The sequence below is a fragment of the Meriones unguiculatus genome, chromosome 3 (genome assembly GCF_030254825.1).
Source record: "Meriones unguiculatus strain TT.TT164.6M chromosome 3, Bangor_MerUng_6.1, whole genome shotgun sequence".
NCBI lineage: Eukaryota > Metazoa > Chordata > Mammalia > Rodentia > Muridae > Meriones > Meriones unguiculatus.
In genome coordinates, this window is record NC_083351.1 from 18,082,266 (window position 1) to 18,107,724 (window position 25,459).

The 25,459-nt window shown below is 45.8% G+C and overlaps 1 protein-coding gene across 4 annotated transcripts in view; it reads left to right on the forward strand.

Annotated features, from left to right (window-relative positions):
* The window catches only part of Arid1a (AT-rich interaction domain 1A), a 75,538-nt gene that overhangs the window by 44,076 nt on the left and 6,003 nt on the right, over positions 1–25,459 (forward strand). The window contains exons 5-19 of one of the 4 annotated variants that reach the window (XM_021643607.2): positions 14,032–14,272; positions 14,506–14,595; positions 15,376–15,543; positions 16,164–16,476; positions 17,160–17,305; positions 17,394–17,503; positions 18,898–19,107; positions 20,791–20,998; positions 22,130–22,262; positions 22,438–22,613; positions 23,006–23,156; positions 23,238–23,381; positions 23,457–23,553; positions 24,032–24,923; positions 25,230–25,360. In XM_021643607.2, the coding sequence (XP_021499282.1) occupies positions 14,032–14,272; positions 14,506–14,595; positions 15,376–15,543; positions 16,164–16,476; positions 17,160–17,305; positions 17,394–17,503; positions 18,898–19,107; positions 20,791–20,998; positions 22,130–22,262; positions 22,438–22,613; positions 23,006–23,156; positions 23,238–23,381; positions 23,457–23,553; positions 24,032–24,923; positions 25,230–25,360 (3,210 nt within the window). Of the gene's footprint in view, positions 1–14,031; positions 14,273–14,502; positions 14,596–15,375; positions 15,544–16,163; positions 16,477–17,159; positions 17,306–17,393; positions 17,504–18,897; positions 19,108–20,790; positions 20,999–22,129; positions 22,263–22,437; positions 22,614–23,005; positions 23,157–23,237; positions 23,382–23,456; positions 23,554–24,031; positions 24,924–25,229; positions 25,361–25,459 lie in introns of all 4 variants that reach the window. The other 3 variants (XM_021643625.2, XM_021643600.2, XM_021643615.2) reach the window with 3 other exon arrangements.

Consider the following 25,459-nt stretch of genomic DNA (forward strand, 5'->3'; position numbering starts at 1 on the left):
AAGCTCTCTTTCTCTCTTGCATTTTACTTTTGTTTTCCCAGACCTTGTAAGTCATGGATGGTGAGCTATGAAAGGGCAACTTGACAGAGCTGCCCCCCCCAGGGTAACCTGTGGAAATTGCTTGGGGAAGGAGCCATCTTGAGAGCTGCAGAGAATAGGCTAGGCTAGGGCTAGGGGTTTGGCTTCTTGGCTCCTGGGTGTTGGATGGGGGCAAGCCCTACCTGTACAAATATCATGGTTAATGCTAAGTTAAGTCAGATCCCTACTACTAGAGTACTGGCCTGTGGTGTAGAAATTGCCTGGGAATGCAGGCAGTTTCTCAGGCCATATCCATAACCTATTGGTCTTCTTTTCCTTCCTTCCTTCCTTCCTTCCTTCCTTCCTTCCTTCCTTCCTTCCTTCCTTCTTTCTTTTCTTTTCTTTTCTTTTCTTTTCTTATTATTTTTATTTTATGTACCTTGGTGCTTTGACTGCATAGGTATCTGTGTGAGGGTGTTGGATCCCCTGGAACAGGAGTTACAGACAATTGTGACCTGCCATATGGGTGCTGGGAGTTTATCCCAGGTCCTCTGGAAGAACAGACTGTGCTCTTAACCACTGAGTCATCTCTCTAGCCCCCCACCCCCTTTTTGAGATGATAATGTAATTACATTATTTCCTCTTTTTCCTTCTTCCCTCCAAATCTTCCAGTGTAGCACCCTCCTTTGATCTATTTCAAATGCATGGCTTTCTTTTCTTTAATTGTTGTTACATGTTTATGTATCTCAATCTATTCAGGAGAAAAAGAAATAAAAAGGAAAAGAAACATGACGGGTCCTGGGTATGTTGGAGGAGAAAGTTTATTGCAGATATGTAGGAGAGCAGAGCTAGAGGCAAGGGCATCTGGGAGAGTGGACATGACCATCCGTGAACCTGGGTCATGCGGAGTGGAGAGAACGGGGAACCAGGTGCAGCAGCCAGAAGGCCTAAAGCTACAAAGAGCTGGTAACCGAAATGGTTGGATTATATAGGGAATCCCAGCCAGGAGAGCCCTGTAATAGGTAGGGATTGGGATTGCAGGAGACAGGGAGGATGGATGGGTAGAGGAATGGATAGGCAGACTTCTAAATAAATTCAACCTATTTGGTCTGTGTAATGTTGCTTGTATGAATTTTGTGTTTTGTTTTGTTTTGTTTTTGCTTTGTGGTTTTTTTTGTTTGTTTGTTTGTTTGTTTTTTGCGGTGTGGGGGACAGTTTCTCTATGTAGCTTAGCTGTCCTGGAACTCACAGAGATCCACGTGCCTCTGCATCCCAAATGCTGGGATTAAAGGCATGCACCACCACACTGCCTGATTGTATGTTTTCTAAACAGTTTAAAATTTTTCTTATATATTTGTGTATGAGTGCTCTGTCTACATGTGTGCCTTCAGGCCAGAAGAAGGCATATATCCCATTATAGATGGTTGTGAGCTGCTGGGAATTGAACTCAGGACCCCGCTATGCTTTTAGGAATGAAATTTGGGTATTGGATAACCAGTTGGTGTGTTCTGCCCTGGAGAAAGCTGTTTCCTTACTATTCCTTAGTTGCCTGTAGTTCTTCGTCTCTGCTTCCCCCTTCCTTGGTAGTATGCCTATCAGTGTTGTCCTTGTTCCAGTCATGCTTAGGCAGGCATGTTGGTCCTGCTACATGGGGGAGCATTTGATATTTCTAGGAAACGCAGTCTCAAACAAATTCCCTTTTCCTCACTGCTTACAATCTTTTTGCCTTAGGAAGAGGAATTATGTTGTAGATGTAGCCTTTGGGACTATTGCGTTTTAGACATTTTCTCACTATGTAGCCTTGGGTGACCTGAAATTCTTGCCTCTTCCTGCCTCTGCTTTCAGAGTGCTTCAATCAAAGGTGTGCACCACCATGCCTGGCTGGTCTACCTCTATGATTTCCTATGAGATTCATGAGTCTAATGGTTCAAAAGCCCAGAGTTAAGAAATTTCAAAGGAAACACCAGGCTGGGGGCTTTGGAGTGTACCACAATTTGCTGACCATGTATAATAAAGTTTAAATAGTCTCTCCCTGTGGGATTGGGTCGTGTGGGTGCTTCCGAGACCCTGGCTCCTAGCATTCTTCTGCAGACTGACTCTACTATGCCTTAAACTCCCTCACGAGTCCTCTTTGTTTTTCCTGCCATGTTCCTTTTGCATGCGATGTAGTTATTGTCCTATGTTTGTCTGTCAGTGTTGTCTTTGGTACGTAACTGACATTGGTCTGGAACTTTGTATAGCCTAGGCTATCCTGGAGCCCCTGTCCTGCTCCTAAGTACTGGGACTCCTAAGTACAAGAGTAATATGATCAACTTTGTTCTTAATGATCAAACAGGTTTCTACTATAGCTTCAAACTCAAGCTGAAATGTCTTCTCTGGGACATAGTGCTCGTTTTTGGTGTTAGCATAATGCTGCCTGGCACCTCTGCTTGAGAACTTGAGAGTCTCTGACCACTATTGCCCTCTGAGTTTAGACATGTGTTCAATAAGTCTTTGTGGAATGAACCTGCCATATTGCTGCCTTGCTGAGCTTGGAGCCCCACTTTTTGCTATCTTTTGGAAGGAGAGACAAACCCTGTGAATGTTTAAAAACTTGGGAGATTTGAAGGATTTCAGTGATAACCATTTTTGTTTCCTTTTATTCTTTTCATAGTAAAAGACGGCCAACAGCCCTTTTCTGGGGTTTGCTGGTTTATTTTCTAAGGGAGACAAAGACAAATGCTGGTAGCAGTTTTGATAAACAAAAGGATGATCTGTTACCTCTACATCCGGCCACATATAGAACTGGACCAGAGTACTCTCCGCAGCCTTGAAAAGGAGTTTCCACCCCATCCCCACCTTCATTCTGCCATGTCTGCTGATACTGTTCCGAGCAGGGTATACCGTGTATACTTAGCCATCCTTGTCTAGAGTGCTTGCTGGCTCACAAAGAGCCAGTCTACTTCTTCGTTTTCAGTCACACTGCTCTATCCCCAGTACTGCCTGGTGCCTTCCGGAGCCTGTGCTGCGCATTGCTGCATGCTTGTCCCTGGGCCCATTTCCTGTTTCTATTCTAGTCTCTGGTGGCTCAGCCTTGCTTCCTGCCTGTGTGTCTCACACAGATTCTTCTTGCTGGAACCTTTTGTTTTCTTTAGAGAATAACCTCAGCCTGAGAAGCAGCTGAACTTTGATATGATGGCTCCTGAGTTGCTCAGACCTCAGAGGACTGTTGGAAGTATCCCCTTTATCCATCAAAGCTCAACACCTGACTTGTTTTTCCGTTTCTCCTCAGCCTGCTAGAGGAGCTATAGACCAGAAACTTGTAAGAAAATCAATGGGGCCATCTTCCCTTCGTTCATTAGATATGCTAGGTTGTTAGGATTGACATTCCTTGTGCTTTTTCCGCTGGTGCTAACAATCGTGTTTCCTACCATTGAGGAAGGTGCATGGTATCCTACTGCAAGCCTTCATGAAGTGCAGATTCTACTTAGGGTAGGTAGGTATTGCTGTCTTCAGAACATCCTGTAGAGAACTGCTTATGTGAATAGTTCTCTTTGTTTGGTTTTTCGAGACATGGTCTTTCTATATAGCGTTTGCTGACCTGGAGTTCCCTGTGTAGACATGCTAGCCTCATATTCAAATAGATCCATCTACCTGCCTCTGCCTGGTACTACTAAAAGTGCTCGGACTAAAGGCCTGGACCGCCTTAACAGGGCTTAGTTCGCCACATACACATGTATTCAGCCCACATACTCGGAGCATGTGGGAGGGGAGAGAGTGTGCCGGGAGGTCGTAAAAGGGAAAGAAATGACCATTCTAGACAGATATATTTAAAGGACTCTTCCCTCCACCCCCAAGAAAAGCATTTGCTTAGCAGAGTCTGCTTTGTGACTGAATCTGTATTTCCTTCGCATCTACTCTTATGGGGTCACCTGATAATAACGAAGCAAGAGTGTCTGGTACTGAACCCTGTGCCTGGGTATGGTTATAGAAACATTCAACAATGAGGACTTGGACTTACAAGGAAAGGATTGAGGGACTTGATTCAGGCGTAGATTTCAGAAACAGGAAGTAAATCGAACCTCAGTTTGATGCAGAGTCACTTTCAGACTGATTGCCCTGTGTCCCCTCTTCCCTCAGATCTGTGATCCAGGGATCATTAGGGTAGAATTAAAAAAACAGCAGTTAGCACCTGGCTTGGTGGCGGTGCACGCCTTTAATTCCAGCACCTGGGAGGCAGGTGGATCTCTGAGTTCGAGGACAGCCTGGTCTACTACAAATCAAGTCCAGGATAGCCAGTTCTGTTACACAGAGAAACCCTGCCTGGAAAAACAAGCAAACAAAAAAAAAAAGAAAGAAGAAAGAAAACAGCAGCAGTTGAAACTGGGATGGTGGCACAGACCTTTATTTCTAGCACTTTGGAGTCAAAGGCAAGCTGGTCTCTAAGGTTGAGCCTGGTCTTCAGAGTGAGAACATCCAGAACGACACAGAGAGACCCCGTCTCAACAACCAAAACAGAGCGACATCAAGAAAGCAGCAGCTGGTACTGTCAGAACCAGTAGAGGATGGAACCAAATGTTTCTGCACAAGAGAGTGGAGGAGGCTGAAATATGGTCTTGGGCGCACTTTTGATCTTACCTCAGGAGTGTGCCCTTAATTAACAAAACCTGAACTGTATGTAGAGCTTATCAGCAGTGATTTCTTGAAGATGTAGTTTTTAGCTTTTTAATTTATACAGGGGAGGGGGTAACTGGAGACAGAATGAGTATTAACCACACTAGCACCATCTTTTTCCGCCCCTCCCCCATATATATGTATAAACATAAAGAATGTAGGACTAGAGAATAATGATCATTGAGTAAATGTGAATTTGGAGTTTCCAACATATTGCTCTTACTGTTGGTGCCAATTTCTGCAAAGAAACAGCAGAAAGATCCTTTAAGAAAATGGACCTCAGAGAGGTGGAGGGAGGGAAAGGGTGCTGCATATTCAAAAGCTGCTTTCTTTTCTTTTTCTTTTTTTGGCTGATGCTTTGGGGAAGGGAAGAAAGTGTGGAGGAGACTGAGGTTGGCATTTCTAGGCAAAGTCAGCAATGCTGCTGTAGTTTCTGGATTTAATCCTGTTCCCTGAGAAGATATGAGAAGTCTTTACTCTGGAAGAAGCCCTTCAGACCCAGCATCTTGTGAAATCCTGAGTCAGCTTATGGGCGATTCTGTTGCTGTCATGTCTTGGCTTACCTTCACTCATTTCCTTCTCCTTCTCATTTGATGCTTTTATAATGTTCTTTAGAAAATACCAACCAAACCCAGAAAACCAACCCTGAAATACATGATTGCCAAGTTATTTTTGTTTGTCTGGGGTGGGGTGGGATATTTGGCCTTTGGAAATAAGCCAAGTCCACCTAGAAATACTTTCTTTAAAGTAACCACTAGGATTCCCTCTAGCTAAGCTGAGAATCTGTCAAACTTAACGAGAAGAAAAGGCTCGTGTGTGGAGCTGTCTTCCCGTATCTGAGACACTTCGTGTTCCCATAGAAGTTGTGTTGAGCCCAAGTATGTGTTCTGGTGGTGTTTGTGGGGACCAGTACTTGATCCATCAACTCCTGTGGCCTAACGCTGTTCCATCTTCTCCACATGGCACCAGCATGGAATTGACAAGTATTGTGACATAATCTTTGATTACCATGATAACCCTCCAAGTTGGTAGCTTCCTTCCCCATTTAACACTTTCCAGAGGAGGTTGAGAAGCCATCCATGCCTTTTCAAAGGTGGGCTCCTAGGGAGTGAAAGCTTGAGCTTAAAAATCAGCAGTGCTGTCACTTAAGGCCAGCCTTGATGTAGAAGGAATTCTGAATATTGTCTGCTGAGATGAGTTAAGGTAATTTGCCAACATTTTGCGGGCAGGAGAGAAACCAGGTTTCAAATAAAAGGAATCTGTGTTGAGAGGAAGCAATAAGAATGTTTGGATTTCCCTCCACATCGTCTTCTAGAACTTGACAAAAGCTCCTCTGCATTGTTGTCCTAGTTTTAAAGGACATTAAGGTTGGTGGCTGCTTTTTCTTTTTTCAGAACCTTATCTGTTCCCCATTACCAGGTCTATTTATTCTACCCAGATATTTTAGACTTTAATCTAGACTTGGGTATGAAGGTCTCTGGCTAACATAAATTTAGAACTTTACACAACTGGAGACCATCAGTCCCCGATTCCAATTCATGTTCAGCACATTGTCTGCTTCCTTCCTGGGTTGACCTTCCTTGCTTTCCAGTTACTGTGGTTCTGAGGGGAGAGTTATGGCGTGGAAGTGTCCTCATGTCCTCTTCCCTGTTACACTTACCCAGAACTCTCCTTGCTTTTCTCCTGTTTCTTGCCTTTCTTGCTTAAGTTCTGGGTTCACAGGCTTTGTGTGGTTGACCTTCCTAACAGGCAAGCCTTGACTTTGAGATGGTCTTGTTTCTTGCTAGGATTAGAGCACCCCTATTCCATAAAGATGCACTGCTCCAACCCAGGCCCAGGCCCGACCCAGACCCCCTCCCCACCTTCTAGTCAGATTGAAGTCTATTAACTAGTGATTAACTAATGATTCAAGAAACAACCATAATAAGGTTGCAGGGTGGTACATGCCTATAATTCCAGCACTTCAAGAGGCAGAGGCAGGTGGATCTCTTGAGTTTGAGGCTAGAATGATCTACAAAGCTGGCCAGGACAGCAGAAACCTGTCTCAAAACAACAATAACAAAAACTGTACCCTTGGCCAAGATAGGACATTTCCCTCTGGTCCACATGAGAAGCCTCTGAGGGAGACAGGGTCCATGTGTAAGGGAGGTCAAGGTGGGCAAGTAATGTAAGAACCATAACATACTGGAGAATGAAACAACCAGTTATTATCCTCTGGGAGTTCTTTCAAATCTCCCAGTTTTTAGGTGGGCATATTGGGCACTGAATTGAAAGCTTCTCTGAGACTGTGGGTCTTTCCTTGTAGCTTATGGGGACTATCTATGACGTTAGCTCCTTCCTTTTTGCATTTGCCTCCTTTGAGATGGTATGTGGAATTTTTCTGGAATAAGGACACATATGGAGAGTATTCGCTCATCTCTCCTTTGCTAACTTATGTGTTAATGGTTTTTTTGGGGGGTCAATTGTTGAGCACAAACATTCAGTGTGATTAAAACTCCAACTAAGAGATCTGTGGGAGCAAGATATCGACCCCTGCGAAATCAATGGCTGCTTCAGTAGCCAAGCTATTTGCCGGAGCTCCTACCCCCCAGAATGTAAGCAGCCCAACAGTCTTTCCTCTCCTCCCTTTTTCCCCTCAACAGTGCCCTCAGCACCCTGAGTCAGATCCACCTCCAGATTTTGCTTAGGTGATTTAGAACCGCAGGTTTTTATTTAATTTTTTTACAGTTAGAATGAAATGCAGAAATTCAGTGATACCTTTAAGACATCCCTTCCTTGTTCTCTTGCACCTCTCAAATTTCTAGCCACAGCTTTCTCTATGTTGTCAGTGGCCATGTACTTCTCCTTTTTTTAGATGGGAGAGTCAGTATTCTAGATGGCAGTACCTGTCCAAAGTTCAAAGTATAAAAGGCAGAATGGGGGTAGAGATAGATGACCAAGAGATTCACTCCAAAGGGGGTACTATGCATCAGACACCACTTGTCAGTCATCCTGTCTTGTGTGTGACTGGAATTTTTCTGGTTACTAATACTCTAATCCTGCTTGGTCTCTCAGGCTCATGGGGTAAAGAGATGGATTCAGTGCAGTGCAATCAAGAACTAAGAGCCTCACATGTAGAGTAAACTGATGGACCGGGAAGTAGTCTGTGGTCTTGATTTACAGTAGATACTGTAAAGCCAAGTGTGGCGACATCTCCTGTAAGCCCAGCACTTGAGGCTGAGGCAGGAGGACTCCTAGTTTGAGACCAACGTGAGCTGTGTAAGAGTTCCAGGCCAGCCTACACAATGGGCCTTGAGAGGAAGGGAAGAAAACAATAAGGTAGATGCTCTAACAGAATGGCTAGCAGATCTTAGGAGTATAGAACTGGGTTTATTGCTTTTGTTTTTGAAATAGAGGTTTCTTTATATTGCTAAGACTGGCCTTGGACTTGAATTATTCATTCCTTCTTTAGCCTTTCAAGTGGCTGGGGCTGCAAGTACATACTATTGCAACCAGCTTTAAAGGCAAACTTTTAATTTTAAACTAGAATTGTTGTACTTATAATACATTTAAAGCAGTTGGTCTCCAGCCTTGTTCGGTGACAGAAAAGTCAGCTGACTTGGTGTGTGTGTTTAAAGGAGTCCTCTGTTGACCTATTTTTGGAGCCTTTCTGTGGTCTGGTTGGGATTTGAAGCTTATTTGGCCACTTTCCTTCAATAAGGACCCTTCTATCTTTTAGCTTGGAGAATGGGGTCTCTAAACAAACCCCACTTTGCCTATAGTTTGCAAGAGTCTCTGCAGAACTGAGAAAGGAGGAATGCATAATAAGGCTTAGAGTCACCTAAGATGGTGCCTCCTCTGGAAGACATCTTGATTTCCCAATAAACCATATCCTTTTAGTTGATAATAGGAATAGAGCAAAATGGGTGCAGAGATTACACTAAGAATCGAGAGGCACCCTGCTCTGTTTCGAGTCATTCTTGCACTGTATCCAGTACCAGCCTGTGCTGGTTAGTGGCAGTCATCTCCTCCCTACCCCCGCTACCTTGATAAATAAGTCTGTGCTTAAGAAAATTTTGTTTTTGTTTGTTTTTTTGAAAAACAAAACTGTCTTTTGAGACAGGGTTTCCTTTGTAGTTTAGATTTGCCTTGAACTCTTAATCCTTCTTCCTCTATGCCTAGTAATGGTGTTATAGGCATGCATTACCACACCAACACCTCGCAGGTTTAAGTAATGAGTTGTCTTGGTCCTTTTTCCTGGGTTTGTTGAGTCTGTTGTCTCCATCCTTCCTTTTGCCCTGTAAGGCTTTTCCACATTTCTCCTGTATTCTTGAGGATTTCTTCCTATTTGCAAACATAGGAGTGGGTTCTTTATGTCTCTGGATCTGTGGGACTAGGAACAGTGCATTCCTTTAATCCAGGACAGCCAAGGCTAAGGAACCCTGTCTTAGTGGAGGGGGGAGGTGTCACAGTTTACAGTGTTCTAATCTACACCCTGAAATTATTCAGAGTGTGTGGCTGTGGCTATAACTTGCCCCCTACTCCAAAGGTAGGATTTACCTGGCTCTCGATCTTTTTCAAACTCAGAGCCTCTAAGCATGTGCAGTGAGCAGTGTCCTTAGCCCTCAGCCAGTTCTATTGATGAATGTTTTACCTGTCAGTAACAACACAAAAGCAGACAAAAACCTTTCACAGTTAAGTAGATAGATGTAAGAACTCTATGAATATATGTCTGCTGTTGTATTCTACTTGCATAGTTCTGTGGGTCAGTCATCTTTCTACTCCCTTTAACCCTAAATTGGTATTAAGGGCTTCACCAGGCGGCTGGCTCATGCTAGATCTTGTAAAAATTTTTCTTCTTGGAGAGCACAGCCCCCAGCCTCCATCCTGAGGTATGGACTGTGATTTCAGACAAGGTTTTGTTGAGGTATGAAGATGAAGAGAAGGCGTCAGCTGCCGAGCTCTGTTTGTCAGCGGAGCCTGACGAACCCATGCTGGCACACACTAGGGCTGGGCAACCAATCACAGCTGGAACAGTTAGAGTCATGGAGTCCCTGTGGGCTTCCTCTATCAGGTCACATCCCAAAATAACATTGGGCAGTATTTCAAGTGAAGAAATGAAGGCTTTCGGGGTTGTAGCCAGCCTGGAGTGTGAGATTCTGTGTGAAATAGTTGGACCTGCTCCAACACTTTTGATCTGCATGGTAGATGAGCAATAAAATTCATGAAACACGTTGGAAACACGTGAGGAAATTCTTCTGGCCCTGCTGCTTCCTTGGAACTGGCAAGGGCACTGAGTGGGCTGATCCTCGCCTCCCATCTCTCAGCAGGATTACACTTGGAGAAGAGCAAGCCCAGGGAGAGGGTTCCCACTACAGAGGCATTGCTGCATTCTCCTGGCAAGCCCTCCTCTCCAAGAGATACTAATTAGAGGGGCCCTCTTGGTAGAGCGTTGAGAACATGGGGCTCTAAAATGCTAAAGGAAGCACCTATTGGGGAAAGAGGGGCTTAGATTGATGGACCTCTTAAGTGTGTTGTAGAAACCAGGCTTGTTAGGTACACCGAAGCTCTGACTCAGTAACCAGACATCAGCTTTGTGTGGAACAGAAGACCTGAAAAACTGGATTTTTGTGGAGTAGAAAACAGAGGTGTGTCCCAAGCAATTAAAGGTTGAAGTTTTTCCAAATGAAGTTTGGGGTAGTGCCTGCCCCCTACAACAGGGTTGATTTGAGAGGCAGCTTTTGGAGTCTTAAACCTTTAGTATCCAATAAAAAAGAAAAAACAAACAAACATTTACCATGGGACATTGAACATTTACCCCTGGGACTGGTGAATATATGTTAATTTCCTGCTGTTTGTATACTGTATATTTTATTCTTTGTTTTTTATTTGAAAATGTTTAGCCTGGCCTGGTAGTACATGCCTGTAATCTCAGCATTCTGGGAGTCAGAGACAGGCAGATATCTGTGAGTTTGAAGCCAGCCTGGTCTACAAAGCAAGTCCAGGACATCCAAGGCTACACAGAGAAAACCCTATTTTGAAAAACAACCAAAAAGTTTAATTTGTTTGTATGTGTTGGATGCATGTGAGTCGGGTGTGTATATGTTCGTGTATGCAGACATGGAAGCCACGGGACATTGAGTATCGTACTCTACTACTCTTTGCTTATTCTGTTCAGTCTTTCTCACTGAACCTGGAGCTTGGCGTTTTTCAGCCAAGCTGATTGGCCAACAAATCCCAGCAATCCTCCTGTGTCTTCCCCAGCACTGGGGAGGTCTTTCCCAGCTTTGATATGGGTCCTTATCCTTACCCATTGGACCATCTCCCCAGCCTCCCTCTGTCCCTCCCTCCCTCCCTCCCTCCCTCCTTCCCTCCCTCCCTCCCTCCCTCCCTCCCTCCCTCCCTCCTTCCCTCCCTCCTTCCCTCCCTTCCTCTTCCCTCAAGACAAGGATTTCCTGTGTAGCCCTGGCTATCCTGGAACTCATTCTATAGACCAGGCTGGCCTCAAACTCTGTCTTCAGAATGCTGAGGTTAAAAGTGTGCACTACCACCACCTAGCATGCATTTCTTATTCTAGAATGTTTTTGCTGGTCTTTTGTCCCTAATGGTATTCTACTAGTGGATTTTGTGACCGTGTGCCACGAAAAACTCAGAATTTTTCCAGAAAACCAAAGCTCAGTTTGCCAGATTGCCTAAAAGTACAACTAATGATAATCTAAAGCTGAATTTTGTTTATTTAATCAAAATATGGCATGTTTCCCCTCCTCGATTCAGACAGTGTTAGAGTGTAATGGGACAGAGCAGGTGACTTGCCCATATAACACAGTCTCTCTCTCTCTCTAGGCACCAGCTGGTTTATCTTCAAAATAGCAGTGGTAGTAGTGTGTACAACCAAGAGTTATAAAAATAATCACACTATGGGAAAACCCAGGACAGTCCACAGAGAGAGTTTCAGAGCAGCCAAGGCTACACAAGGAAACCCTGTCACAAAAAAATAATAAAAAAGACTATGCCAGATGTGGTGGCCCTTCTGAAATCCTAGCACATGCAAGATAAAGATAGGAGGATCAGAAATTCAAAATTACCGTCAGTTTTAGTCTAACCTGAACTTCATGAAACCCCGTCTTCAGAGTGAGTCCCAGGTATGGTAGATACCTGTAAGCCTAGCACTTGAGAAACAGGCAGGAGGATTGGAAAGTTCAAAGTCTGCCTTTGATACAGAAGGAGTTTGAGGCTAACCTGGCCTATAATGGACTCATCTCAGATAATGAAGAAATGAAGGTGGGGTGGGAGGGTGGTGCTGGAGAGTGACCGAATGAAACCCAAAGTGCCTTGCACATATCAGATACTCAAATAGCAGCTTTTGTTAATATTGAATCTTTTGCCCTTTCCCATTCTTAAAGTGTTCTATGTCTTAAATCATTCTGACCAGTTACCACCTGACAAAAATATAACAACTTAGCCAGGTGGTGGTGTGCTCTGCTCCTTGATGGAAGGGCAGCTGGAGCCATCTCCTGACCTTGTGGCGTGGTGGGTGTCTGGGTGCATGGTGGACCAAATTGAGGGCAGCAAAGAAATATTCAGGAGAGTCATGGGCATTATCTGAGCTGTGTTTACTGAGACAGTGGTTGTAGTTTACTTGTATAAAAACAAACTATCTAAGAAGAACACTTAATTTTTAAAGCCATTTGAACAAAACCAGGTTTGGGGCTTTTGGGGCTCAGTTGGAAAAGTTCCTACCTTGCAGGCACATGGATCTCTAGAGCCCATGTCTCAAAAAAAAAAAGAAGAAGCTCCCTGAGGCTTGCTGGCTAGCCATCAGCCTTCTTAGCCAGTTGCAGTTCCGTTTGAAGACACTTCAAAAATACCCATAAGGTATGTGGTGCCTGAGGAGCAGTATCTGAGGTTGACCAGTAGTCTCCACATGTTCAAGTGCATGCACTGTCTCCAGACACACAGGCACAAGAATACATGTGCAGGAACAGCTCTCAGAAGCCAGCTGTGGTGGTGCACAGCTGTAACACACCTGCAGTCCTGGGACTTGAGGGATGAAATTCAAGGCTATCATTGGCTATGTAGTGAATTCAAGGCCAACCTGAGCTACATTAGACCCCGTCTCAGTCAGCAATGTATTATGAATAATAAAACTATGTGTTTAAAAAAACAACAGACATTTGATTCTTTTTATCTTGCAAAATATATTCTCTTGTTCAGTAAGCAAGTAGATCATCTCAGAAACTTGCAGCTTTAAAAGGAGCAAGGACTACAGTGCATAAGGAAACATACTGGTACCTAGAACAGAACATGGAGTTTGTTGACTTGGCAAACTTCTTGTTCACACCTCTTATAGATCAGGAGTTGGAAATTTAGTGCCAGACCTTCTTGACATTTAAGAGATTCTCTTTCCCATGTCCCACTTCCCTTTCTTATCCCCCTCCCTAATATAATGCAAAGGTTCCTATAGAAATAGTCCTTTATAAACAGAGGTTGCAATACTGTGAGGGAGGGCCTGGAGAGATGGCTCAGCAGTTAAGAGCACTGGCTGCTCCTCCAGAAGGTTCTGGTTCAATTCCCAGCACCCACATGGCAGCTCACAACTGTCTGTAACTCCAGTTGCAGGGGATCTGACAGCCTCACACGCACATACATGCAGGCAAAACACCAATAAGAAGGAAACATTGGATGTGTTCCTGGCAGTACTTTGTACCTTTCCCATTGGGGTACCACTCAAGCATCACTGAAACGGGCACTTTTTCCTTGTAGGGGAGAGAAGAGAAAAGTACCAGCAGTCTTACAAGATCTTGTTGGGGGATAGACCGGACCACAAGCCGGCAAACTATAATATCTAGCCCAGTTACCCATTTTTATAAATGAAGCTTTATTGATAACTGCATATTTATCATTTGTTGCTGCTTTTGAGATGGGCTTCAGTTGGTTAGTGGCTCGGTAGCAGGTAGCTGACTGGTTTATGGTGTTTTGTTTTGAGATAGGGCCTTGGAACTCACTAAATAGACCAGACTGGACCCAAATTCAAGTTGATCCTACTTCCCATATTTTTGAGTGCCAGCATAGCCAGATGTGGGGGTGGGGTTTTGTCTTACCTCGAGACGGACTCTTACTATGTAGTTCAGGCTGTCCTTTAACTCATAATCCGAATGCCTTGTCTCTTGAGTACTAGAATTACAAATGTGTACCAATAGTCAATATTGTGTACCAATAGGCAATAGTCAATAGTTTTGGTAAAGTTTAAAAGGCCTACCAAGTCACAAGTATATTCTTTGTGCTCCTTAATGTGCTCTATACAAGCTAGTGTTATGGCCAAACATACATACTGTGTTTGCCCTCCTTTTACTAATTTATATCCTTATGTGTGTGTTTCAGGATCTCTCTGGTTCAATAGATGATCTCCCCATGGGGACAGAAGGAGCTCTGAGTCCTGGCGTGAGCACATCAGGGATTTCCAGCAGCCAAGGAGAGCAGAGTAATCCAGCTCAGTCTCCTTTTTCTCCTCATACCTCCCCTCACCTGCCTGGCATCCGAGGCCCGTCCCCATCCCCTGTTGGCTCTCCTGCCAGTGTCGCTCAGTCTCGCTCAGGACCACTCTCGCCTGCTGCAGTGCCAGGTACCCTCAAGTACTGGTTTTGGGAAGAGGGAGAGCTGGTTGGTCGTGGTGATAAAAGGGAACTTTGTTCATGGCTGCATGGTTTTCCCTCAGCATTTGAAGAAGGGAGGTGGGAAGCCCTTGGATGGATACCTCTTTATATATGACATAGGAGGTGTTCGGCCATTTGCAGGCTGAGCCAAGGTTTGCTTACTTTTTCATTTATTTATTTATTTGTTTTTGGTCTGGAGCAGGCAACCAGATGCCACCTCGGCCACCCAGTGGCCAGTCGGACAGCATCATGCATCCTTCCATGAACCAATCAAGCATTGCCCAAGATCGAGGTGAGAGCTTAGGTTTGGGTGGAGGACTAACGAGCACCCAAACCCCTGTCATTGTGACATGATGTTGTCAGCTCAATAGGCGGGGCTAAATTAATGGCTGTCCGTGGGTTGCGGGACATGCTCGTAAAGCATTTGTGTTGATGCCCTGACCAGGTGGCAGGAAGGGTAGAGTAATCTCAGCAGCAAGCTGGTGTTCCAGTGAATATGGCCATGTTTCGTCCCCCCGCAGTCATTCTATATATCTCAGTGCCCACCAAAATTTTGGTAGCTTGTACCTTTCATTGTGTCTAATTTAATAAACATTTTCTAATGACTCAGCATTAGCTCCTTTACTCATTAGATCATTCATGTTGTGTTTATTTATTGTTACAGGTTTTGTTTTATTTTGGGTTTTTATTATTGTTTTGTTTTGTTCAGTGCTTTTTATCATTTCAATTTTCTGTTTGGTGTAAAAGTTGATTCAGAGCAGTGGTTGGCACATGCCTTTAATCCCAGCACTGGGGAGGCAGAGGCAGGCAAATCTCTGAATTCCAGACTAGCCTAGTCTACTGATTGAGTTCCAGGACAACCAGGAGCTACACAGAGAAACCTTTCCTCAAAAAAGCCAAAATAACAATAAAATTTACATACCCTCCCTATGTAAATGGCATATCACTTTAAAAATAACTGTAGGGTCAAATGATAGCAGCAGATTCCATGCAAAAACATCCCAGCGGAGTAGGGAAACCATTTATTACGTTGTACTGAGCAGATAAGTATATGGATACTTTCCACAAATAGGTTATATGCAGAGGAACCCCCAGATGCCCCAGTACACTTCCCCTCAGCCCGGCTCAGCCTTATCTCCACGTCAGCCTTCTGGAGGACAGATGCATACAGGCATGGGCTCCTACCAGCAGAACTCTATGGGGAGCTATGGCCCCCAGGGGAGTCAGTATGGCCCACAAGGTAAGTGTACTACCTTATTAGGAGATAGAAATGAATGAGAAAATAGCTGGTATGTTAACAGCTGGTTAAAAGAGTAGGACTGTTCTTGGCTTACATTTATCCAGCCTAGGCCCTTCGGTAGAGTGGGGCAAGGTTTCATCTTGTCTTAATTCTGTCACGTTGAAGAAGCCTTTGAAGGGCTAACACAATGGCTTATCAGGTAAGACACCGCTATGAAGGCATGTGCATTCTTGCACACACATACAAATTAAGAAAATATTTGGGTGGAAATCAAGAGTATGTAGAAAGGAAAGAATTGTGTTGACTGCTGGATAGCAACAAAACCAGCTGTTCTCTGTGCAGGGTAGTCATGATGGAGTGTGGCTTGGTAATATAACACATAACTAGTAGGCACAAAGCCCTGGATTCAATCCCCAAAAGACCCCTCCCCCAATTTGGGGGCAGGGCAACAGAGGTGGACCTTCACATGATCCTGGCCTCCCCTTACTACTTTTTAAACCATGGAGTTGTTTGATTTCCTGACCAAAATATTGATGGATTCTCTTTGTTAGGAGTTTTAGAGTTGAGAAATACTAGGACTCACTAACCAAGACTTGTGTCCTTTTTCCCTCTTCACACAGGAGGCTACCCTAGGCAGCCTAACTATAATGCCTTGCCCAATGCCAACTACCCCAATGCAGGCATGGCTGGAAGTATGAACCCTATGGGTGCTGGAGGTCAAATGCACGGGCAGCCTGGAATCCCACCTTATGGCACACTCCCTCCAGGGAGGATGACTCATGCGTCTATGGGCAACAGGCCTTATGGACCTAATATGGCCAATATGCCACCTCAGGTTGGGTCAGGGATGTGTCCTCCACCAGGCGGGATGAACCGGAAAACTCAAGAATCTGCTGTTGCCATGCATGTTGCTGCCAACTCTATCCAAAACAGGTAAAGCCTGGGAAGAGAGGGATATTCGTGCATAGTCCTTGCATGTGTGCATGCATGCATAGGTACATGTACATGTATTTTATTGAGAGCTTTTCTAAGAACTGTTTTTCGTATACTTAATTCACATATACAAACATGCTGTTTTTCTAAGGGTCTTAGAGTAAAAATTCATATGACAAAGTATATACAGAACTTGAAGCCCAGTGTGATGGTTTATACCTTTAGTGTAGCTACTTGGGAGTCTGAGGAAGAAAGCGTGGGTAGGCGAGAGAACGTGGGGGTCCAGTCTGGTTGGCGTTTAGTATGACAAATGAGAAGTGTTAACATTGAGTATATCTTACAGGCCTTAGGACATAAAGTGGGCTTTTAAATAGAAATATAGCAACTCTAAAGGCTACTTACAGGAAAGTGGCATTTATAAAACACTGATAAGACTTTATTCTTCAAGGATTAGACCCCTTCAGACTAAGCTAATGTTTGGTACAGAGCTGAGACCTTCCTCGAGCCTTTTGTGGCAAGTAGAAGATAAGAATAGTTACTAGAAACAGCCTGGGTTAGTTTTCAGAGGCTTAGACTTTTCTGCTCTAACTAGACAGTCAAGCAACCCTATTTAGCTCAGGTCCAAATGTAAAAGTTCAAAATTTCTCCAACCTTTTCTTCTCTTTATTCATCTTCTTCCTTAGGCCACCAGGCTACCCAAATATGAATCAAGGGGGCATGATGGGAACTGGACCTCCCTATGGACAGGGGATTAATAGTATGGCTGGTATGATCAACCCTCAGGGACCCCCATATCCTATGGGTGGAACCATGGCCAACAATTCAGCAGGTAAATATAATTCATTGAAGAGTTCTTCAAGAATGATCTTCCAGTTGTAGCAATATCTATTGCACTTGATTTGTTTTTCTTTTTACAGGGATGGCAGCCAGCCCAGAGATGATGGGCCTTGGAGATGTTAAGTTAACTCCAGCCACAAAAATGAACAACAAAGCAGATGGGACACCCAAGACAGAATCCAAATCTAAGGTAATGATTTCTGTCTTGCATCCTTTCAGCTTTGTATCTTAGCCCCTTCACTGAGTGATAAGGATCCATTGCCTCTTACCCATGAAGTCCCTAGGATAAAAGTTCTCTGTGAGGCTTAGCCTCCTGTGCCTGTACCCTGATAATGATGAGTGCTGCAGGCCACTAGCTGCCCTTGCTTTCTGGGCTTTACTCAGAGCAGCAGGGATGATTAGTAATACAGGTTTACAAGTTGGACAATGACACACAGGTGGGAGTTCTCGACCACCCTGTAGGTTGGATCTAGCTAGGTCTTCTGTGAGGCTGTGCTTTCTTGTGTGTGTGTGTGTGTACGCAGATGCAGATGCCCATGGATGTCAGAAGATTGGGTCTGACCCTTAGAGCTGTAGTTAGAGGGACTAATTGGAGACCAGACTCCAGTCCTCTAAAAACAAGGATCATGCTTCAGTAATGAGCCCCTGGCTTCTTGGTTTTGTTTTGTTGGGGGGTGGGTTAAGACAGGGTCTCACTAGGTAGCTCTGGGTGACCTAGAACTCACTATGTAGACCACACTGGCCTTGAACTCACAGAAATCCACCTGCCTTTCTGATTGCTGGAATCAAAGATGTGCGCCACCACACCCAGTACACGTGTAAATTAAAAAAAATAAAATAAAATAAACTGATCATTAAAAAAAGAAACAAAGGAGCTGGGGTGAGCATGGGAGGAGGGTGACACAGACCTATAATTCCAGCAATGGAAGGCTGAGTTGAGGACAGCCAGTGCTACACAGAGAAACCCTGGCTCAAAAAACTTAATTAGGGGGTTGGAGAGATGCCTCAATGGTTAGGAGCCCTGGCTGCTCTTTCAAAGGATCTGAGTCTAATTCCCAGCACCCACATGGCAGCTGACACTGTAGCTCCAGCTCCAGGGGCTCCAGCGCTGCTCTCTTCTGTATTACGAGCACCAGACACAGTAGTGCACAGACGTACCTACAGACAAACCAGGCGCCTGCATGAAGTAATTTCTAAATTTTATTAGAGTAAAAAGAAAACTTTCAAATAAAAACAATCACATGCCCAAATTAACCAAATCCAAAGTCTACGTATCTTAGTGAGCTTCTTTTCTGTATAGTTAGAACAGCCATTCTGAAACTGTGGAGCTTTGCAGGGGATTTTGCACCTTTACTATCAAATGAACGTTAAAAAAAAAAAAAAAAGGAAGGAAGGAAGAAAAATCAAGCCAGTAGCTTTTAAGATACAATCCCAGCACCTAAGAAACCAAAGCAGGAAATTTCACAACCAGCCCCGCTGGCTCTCAGAGGTAAAGGGCCCAGGCAGAAAGGAAAGGGTCTCTGGCACTCTTCATGTGTGTAGGTTTGGGCTTTGATGAGTCTCTGGTTTTGACCCACCCTCCAGAAATCCAGCTCTTCCACTACAACTAATGAGAAGATCACCAAGTTGTATGAGCTGGGTGGTGAGCCCGAGAGGAAGATGTGGGTGGACCGGTACTTGGCCTTCACAGAGGAAAAGGCTATGGGCATGACAAATCTGCCTGCTGTGGGCAGGAAGCCTCTGGACCTCTACCGCCTCTATGTGTCTGTGAAGGAGATTGGTGGGCTGACTCAGGTGAGTGCCAGACAGCTGGCCTGATGGCGCCATGCACTCCACAGGGTGCATGAGACGCTTAAACATGCGACCTTCACCAAGGTCTAAACTACGTGAGCTTTAATTTTCTTGATGGCGAAGCAGGAACCATGTATGTATAACTTTCTGTCCTGCCAAGTGGCAGCCAGATCATTGAACCTTTTGATTCAAGAAGCTTTCTAGGGGAGATATTATTTCAGAAACTGCTTACTAAGAGTAGCTATGGAGGAAGAAGAAGAAGTAGAATAGTAAAAAATTATTTGTCTAGTTATTTTTATACTGTGACTTCAAAGAATGGGTTAAAATCCTACTGGAAATGCCCTTGCCATATACTTTACAGTTTTGTTTACATTCAGCCAGGGAGGCTAACTAGTGATAGTTCATTTTGCCTTGTAGACTTCCTTCTGTGGTGTTTTTTCTTTTTTTCTTTTTTTCTTTTTTTTTATTGTCCAGAGCCAGAAACTCTTGGGGGTGGGTGGGAGAGCCTGACAGGAGAAACTTACTCCAAACCTTCTAAATCAGAAAAGGAAAACAGCTGTCACCAGCAGAAAAGAGAGTGATTGGAATGAAGCCAGCTACCAGTCAGTTATGAATTCCTTCTCCCTTCAGGCTTCATTCCCTTCCCCCACAAAGGAAAACAAAACAAAACAGGGCACGTGCAAACTGCCATATAACTGGCGTGGGAAGCAGAGCCACACAAGGCTGCTGAGGTGACCCTGGGTACATTCCTGCTTTTGACTCTCATTTAGTCCTTTACTGCTGTGCTGAAAGGGGATGGGGTTACTTAATAGCTTTGCCTTCTTCTGTTTGTTGGGCTTCAAAACTCACCAAACGTAAGGTGAGGGATAGAAGGACTCTCGGAGCCTAAGCGTGCCTTCTAGTTTGAAAAGGAAATCTTTTAGTTGCTGCTAAGTAATTGTAAAGTAAAGGTTCTAAGAAAGGCAAGAGTGAGCCCTGAGCTTTTCTGACAGATTAGTGAATGGACCGTCCCAGTAGATTGGGTCAGATGGCATGTGTACGGGAGAGAGCTTTAAAGACAGCCAGGTGACCCTCACCGTCGCCAACTTAGGAGCTATTCCTGGTCACTTCCCTTCAGTGGTAGTTCTCGTGCGCTCGCTCTCTCTCTCTCTCTCTGTCTCTCTCTCTGTCTTTCTCTCTTTCTCTTTCTCCAAACTCTATGGATTTGCAGCTACCAGATCAAAGGCATCACAGCCCAAAGATCTTTTCTTGTCGGTCAGGAGTGCAGTGCCAGTGTTCTCGGAGTGCCAGGGAAATGCTTGCCATTGAGTTTAAGAATGTACTGTGGAAATCTGTCCAGCTAGCACAGTACTGATTAGAATGGACTTTGGGGAAATGGTCTTGATTAGTGATGTCCTGGGGCTGAAGAAAGGAGGCAGAACTGTGGACTGGCTGCACTTAAACATTAGCCTCACTCTGAAGTAGAAGAATCCTGTTAAAAAAAACAAAAACCTTTGCTTGACAAGGCCAGGGTGAGGGCTGGAACATAGAGACCAGGTGGGGAACTCTGTTCCAATGTTGGCATGCCAGTTGTCCTGTTTCAATAAGCAGTGACACTTGCAGTTACTCCAAGTTGCAGGAACCAGTTGGAGCTCAGCGCTTGTGAGCTAGTCAGCTCTACTCTGGCTCCTCTGGTTGGTCTTACAGGTCAACAAGAACAAAAAGTGGCGGGAACTTGCGACCAACCTCAATGTGGGTACATCAAGCAGTGCAGCCAGCTCTTTGAAAAAGCAGTATATCCAGTGTCTCTATGCCTTTGAATGCAAGATTGAGCGGGGCGAAGACCCTCCTCCAGACATCTTTGCAGCTGCTGACTCCAAGAAGTCCCAGCCCAAGATCCAGCCTCCTTCTCCTGGTAAGAATGGGCGCACACCCCACTGAGGCTGAGAGCACAGTTCTTTAGGTGGTGGGGCCTTCCTCCCTCCTCCTTTCCCTCCCTCCAGGGAAGCAGAGCAGATGCCAGGCATGTGTGTTTTTACCCGTCCACGTGGCTTGGCAGGTTGGCAGACTCGAGCGGCAGTGGCGACTCCCTTGGGAGGTGCCGTGCAGCAGCCTTAAGTTTTAACTTTCTAATTTTCCTGTTGTACACCTGGCTTCCTGCCAAATGTTTGTAAACTGGTGAGTGGGAGGGACACCAGAGGAGTGAGGGAAAACTGACAAATAGCAGCGTGGCTGGGCCATCTGGGAGCTTTGGCCTGCTGATGTCAGCGCCTTAGAATGCAGCTCAGTCTAAAGCCTTAAATTCCCCAGAGAACTAAGATGGTAATGAATGGGAAGAGGGGGTAGGGAGAAAATATGAATGGAACTTTGTGATGACAGGAGTTCTGCTTACCCTCCTTTCTCAGAGGAGCTGGGGCCTGGGCTAGCATGGGGGAAAGGCCAGGGCCCTAGAAGGTAGGTGTAAACATGTGTGCCCTGTCATTGACCTCGGAGGGTGTATGGGTGCCTAAGATGACGCGGAGACCTCTGGTGGGATATGCAGTGCTGGGAAACAGTAACTAATGGAAACATTCATTATTGGGAGTGCTGTAAGGGTGACATGTGCTGGGTATTTAATAGAAACATCTAGGCTCTGTCCAGGTGATGCTTCTGTGCCCTGTATTTCAGGAGCTCTGCTTAGGAGTTTTGGTTCCACCATCATTATGCTGTTTAAGACATTAGACAAGTTCTTTTGGAGAAATAAAGCAAGGCAGTCAGGAAGCTGCCCATGACTTAAACAACCTGGCATGGTAAAATAATGGCCACATCATCTCTTCAAAGCCAAGAATGCAACCACCATAAAACATTAAGGAGGGTCTGTTTCTGTGTATTTATTGTAGCTCAGTTGTGCCACTCTCGTATAGTAGATCGCTGGTTCCAGCCAGCCTGGGTCAAAGAAATAGGCTCATACACATGCACACACCCCCAGATTCTTCAGCATTCGTGTTTTTATGAACATTTAAATACTTTTCTGTCAAGTGAGCTGCTCACTCTGCTCTTTCCACAGCGGGATCAGGATCTATGCAGGGTCCACAGACTCCTCAGTCAACCAGCAGCTCGATGGCAGAAGGAGGAGACCTGAAGCCACCAACTCCAGCATCCACACCACATAGTCAAATTCCCCCCTTACCAGGCATGAGGTAAGGCCCATGAGCAGCAGCAGAACTCCGAGGGTCTTTGGGGCTGAGACTTGTGTGACCCAAGAGCAGTTCCTGCCTCTGTTGCCCAGGTCTGTAGTTACTGTACTACTGTGTCTCTTGGCTTAGGGGAGGACTTGGTCTATTGGGGGTTTCATTAGTTTTCCTCACTCTGGAGCAGGAGCAACTCAGTTGGAATCCAGGATGCCTTTCCTGATGGAAGTGACCCCACATTCCAGAAGCGGAATTCCATGACTCCAAACCCTGGGTACCAGCCCAATATGAATACCTCTGACATGATGGGGCGCATGTCCTATGAGCCAAATAAGGATCCTTATGGCAGCATGAGGAAAGGTGAGTGCTAGGAGTTGTTGGCTTGTGCTTGTAGAGACAGGGGCAGGAGTAACTGGGTAGTGTTGCGGAGATAGCTTCTGAGGTCCTTCTGTGTGTCACCCTAACCCATATCCTTCCCTTCTCCCTGCCTGCTGTCCTCTCTTTCCTTTCTGGTGTGGTGCTAGGGAATCCCATGTACCAGGCAAGGATCGTCCCACTGAGCAGCATCCGTAGCCACCTACCTCTTGCTCAGCCACTCTTGGGACTTTGTGTTTTTTCTATGAAGTCTGTCAGGAAAGCAACAGGAACAAACCATGATCTGTAGGAGGCTGGGAGCTATGGGGCATGCAGTGTGTAGCTTACCCAGCCTGCCAACCTGCCAGTTGTCTCATTGCCTTCCTTTCTGCACTTAGCTCCAGGAAGTGATCCCTTCATGTCCTCAGGGCAGGGCCCCAACGGCGGGATGGGTGACCCCTACAGCCGTGCTGCTGGCCCTGGGCTGGGAAATGTGGCTATGGGACCACGACAGCACTATCCCTATGGAGGTCCTTATGACAGAGTGAGGTAAGCAAGCCCCTGCACTTGTCCCACCCTTGGTGCCCAGAAGCTTTCGTGGACTCAATTCCCTTCTCCAATTTTGTTTAGGACGGAGCCTGGAATCGGGCCTGAAGGAAATATGGGCACTGGAGCCCCTCAGCCAAATCTCATGCCTTCCACCCCAGACTCGGGGATGTATTCTCCTAGCCGCTACCCTCCCCAGCAGCAGCAACAGCAACAGCAGCCGCAGCGGTGAGTAACTCCCGATTCCTTGGTATTGTTGCTCCTGTTCTGTTACTCCTCCCTGACCAAGGTTCTCTTCTGCAGACATGATTCCTATGGCAATCAGTTCTCTACCCAAGGCACCCCTTCCAGCAGCCCCTTCCCCAGCCAGCAGACCGCAATGTATCAGCAGCAGCAGCAGGTGAGGACGGTAGTGGGGAGCGCACTGGCCCACCAGTTGTGCTTGACAGCAGTAAGCAACCGAGTCTTATGGGTGGTAGTCTGTCTGGTTCACTTTGCTACTACGATGGTATTTCTCTGACCCAACCAGGCAGTTCTACCTGGAGAGTCAGGTCTCGGTGTCTTCCTTGTTCGTCAAGTCTCTCTTCTCTGAAGGAGCTAGGAACAATTTATTTTGAGTTTTCATGTTTTATGTATGTTTCTGCTTGAAAGGAAAACCCTAGAAGAGGAAATACTGGTTGCTCTCAGAAACAGCTTCAAAAAAAAAAATAATTTGCAAAGTTGTTTCCTTTGTTTTCTTGGCATCTGTGTCCTTTCTTTCAGAGGGGCAAAAGGAAAATGAATTACTGTCTAATGAATGGGAGCCATTCATGGCACGTGATTTTTGTGTGACTCAGTATACCATATTAATTTCTTCCCCTCTGCTTTCTCTGTCTTAGAATTATAAGAGGCCGATGGATGGCACATACGGCCCTCCTGCCAAGCGGCACGAAGGGGAGATGTACAGTGTGCCGTACAGCACTGGGCAGGGGCAGCCCCAACAGCAGCAGTTGCCTGCCGCTCAGTCTCAGTCTGCCAGCCAGCAGCAAGCTGCTCAGCCTTCCCCTCAGCAAGATGTGTACAACCAGTACAGCAATGCCTATCCTGCTACTGCCACCGCTGCTACTGAGCGCCGACCAGCAGGCGGCCCCCAGAACCAATTTCCATTCCAGTTTGGCCGAGACCGGGTCTCTGCACCTCCTGGTTCCAATGCCCAGCAGAACATGCCACCACAAATGATGGGCGGCCCCATACAGGCATCAGCTGAGGTTGCTCAGCAAGGCACCATGTGGCAGGGGCGAAATGACATGACCTACAATTATGCCAACAGGCAGAGCACAGGCTCTGCCCCCCAGGGTCCTGCGTATCATGGTGTGAACCGAACAGATGAGATGCTCCACACAGATCAGAGGGCCAACCATGAAGGCCCATGGCCTTCCCATGGCACACGCCAGCCTCCATATGGTCCTTCAGCCCCTGTACCCCCCATGACAAGACCCCCTCCGTCTAACTACCAGCCCCCACCAAGCATGCAGAATCACATTCCTCAGGTATCCAGCCCCGCGCCCCTCCCTCGGCCCATGGAGAACCGTACTTCTCCTAGCAAGTCTCCATTCCTGCACTCGGGGATGAAAATGCAGAAGGCAGGTCCGCCGGTACCTGCTTCGCACATAGCACCTACCCCTGTGCAGCCCCCCATGATTCGACGGGATATTACCTTTCCACCTGGCTCTGTTGAAGCCACACAGCCTGTGTTGAAGCAGAGAAGACGGCTCACAATGAAAGACATTGGTAAGGAGACCTCCCTGATTGGGTGGCTGAATCTGCCCCTTTTCATCTTTCAAATGGTTCTTCCATCCCAGTGTCCTGGATGTGGTTAAATCTGGTACAGTGCTTATTAAAATAAAGCCACAGAATGTGGAGGATGGAAGACATAAGCTGATTTCAGGTTTTTCTTTAAGGCTCTGCCATGCACTGGTGTTCTAGACAGCTTAGAAGCAATGAAGGCAGAGTAGCCTGACTAATGGGATGGACGGCCCTGGGGTGCCTGCAGCCATCCGGGGCTTGGTGGATGGACAACAGAAAGGTTTATTTCAGGAACCCCGGAGGCATGGCGGGTAATGATGTCCCTCAAGTCTGGGCTCCTGGCAGAGAGCACATGGGCGTTAGACACCATTAACATCCTCCTATATGATGACAACAGCATTATGACCTTCAACCTCAGTCAGGTGAGTACGAGCTTCTGGGAAATTGGGGAATGTCTAGGATATTCTTGCTGTAGATAACAGAACAAGAATGAAGCCATCCACAGCCAACACACTTGTCAC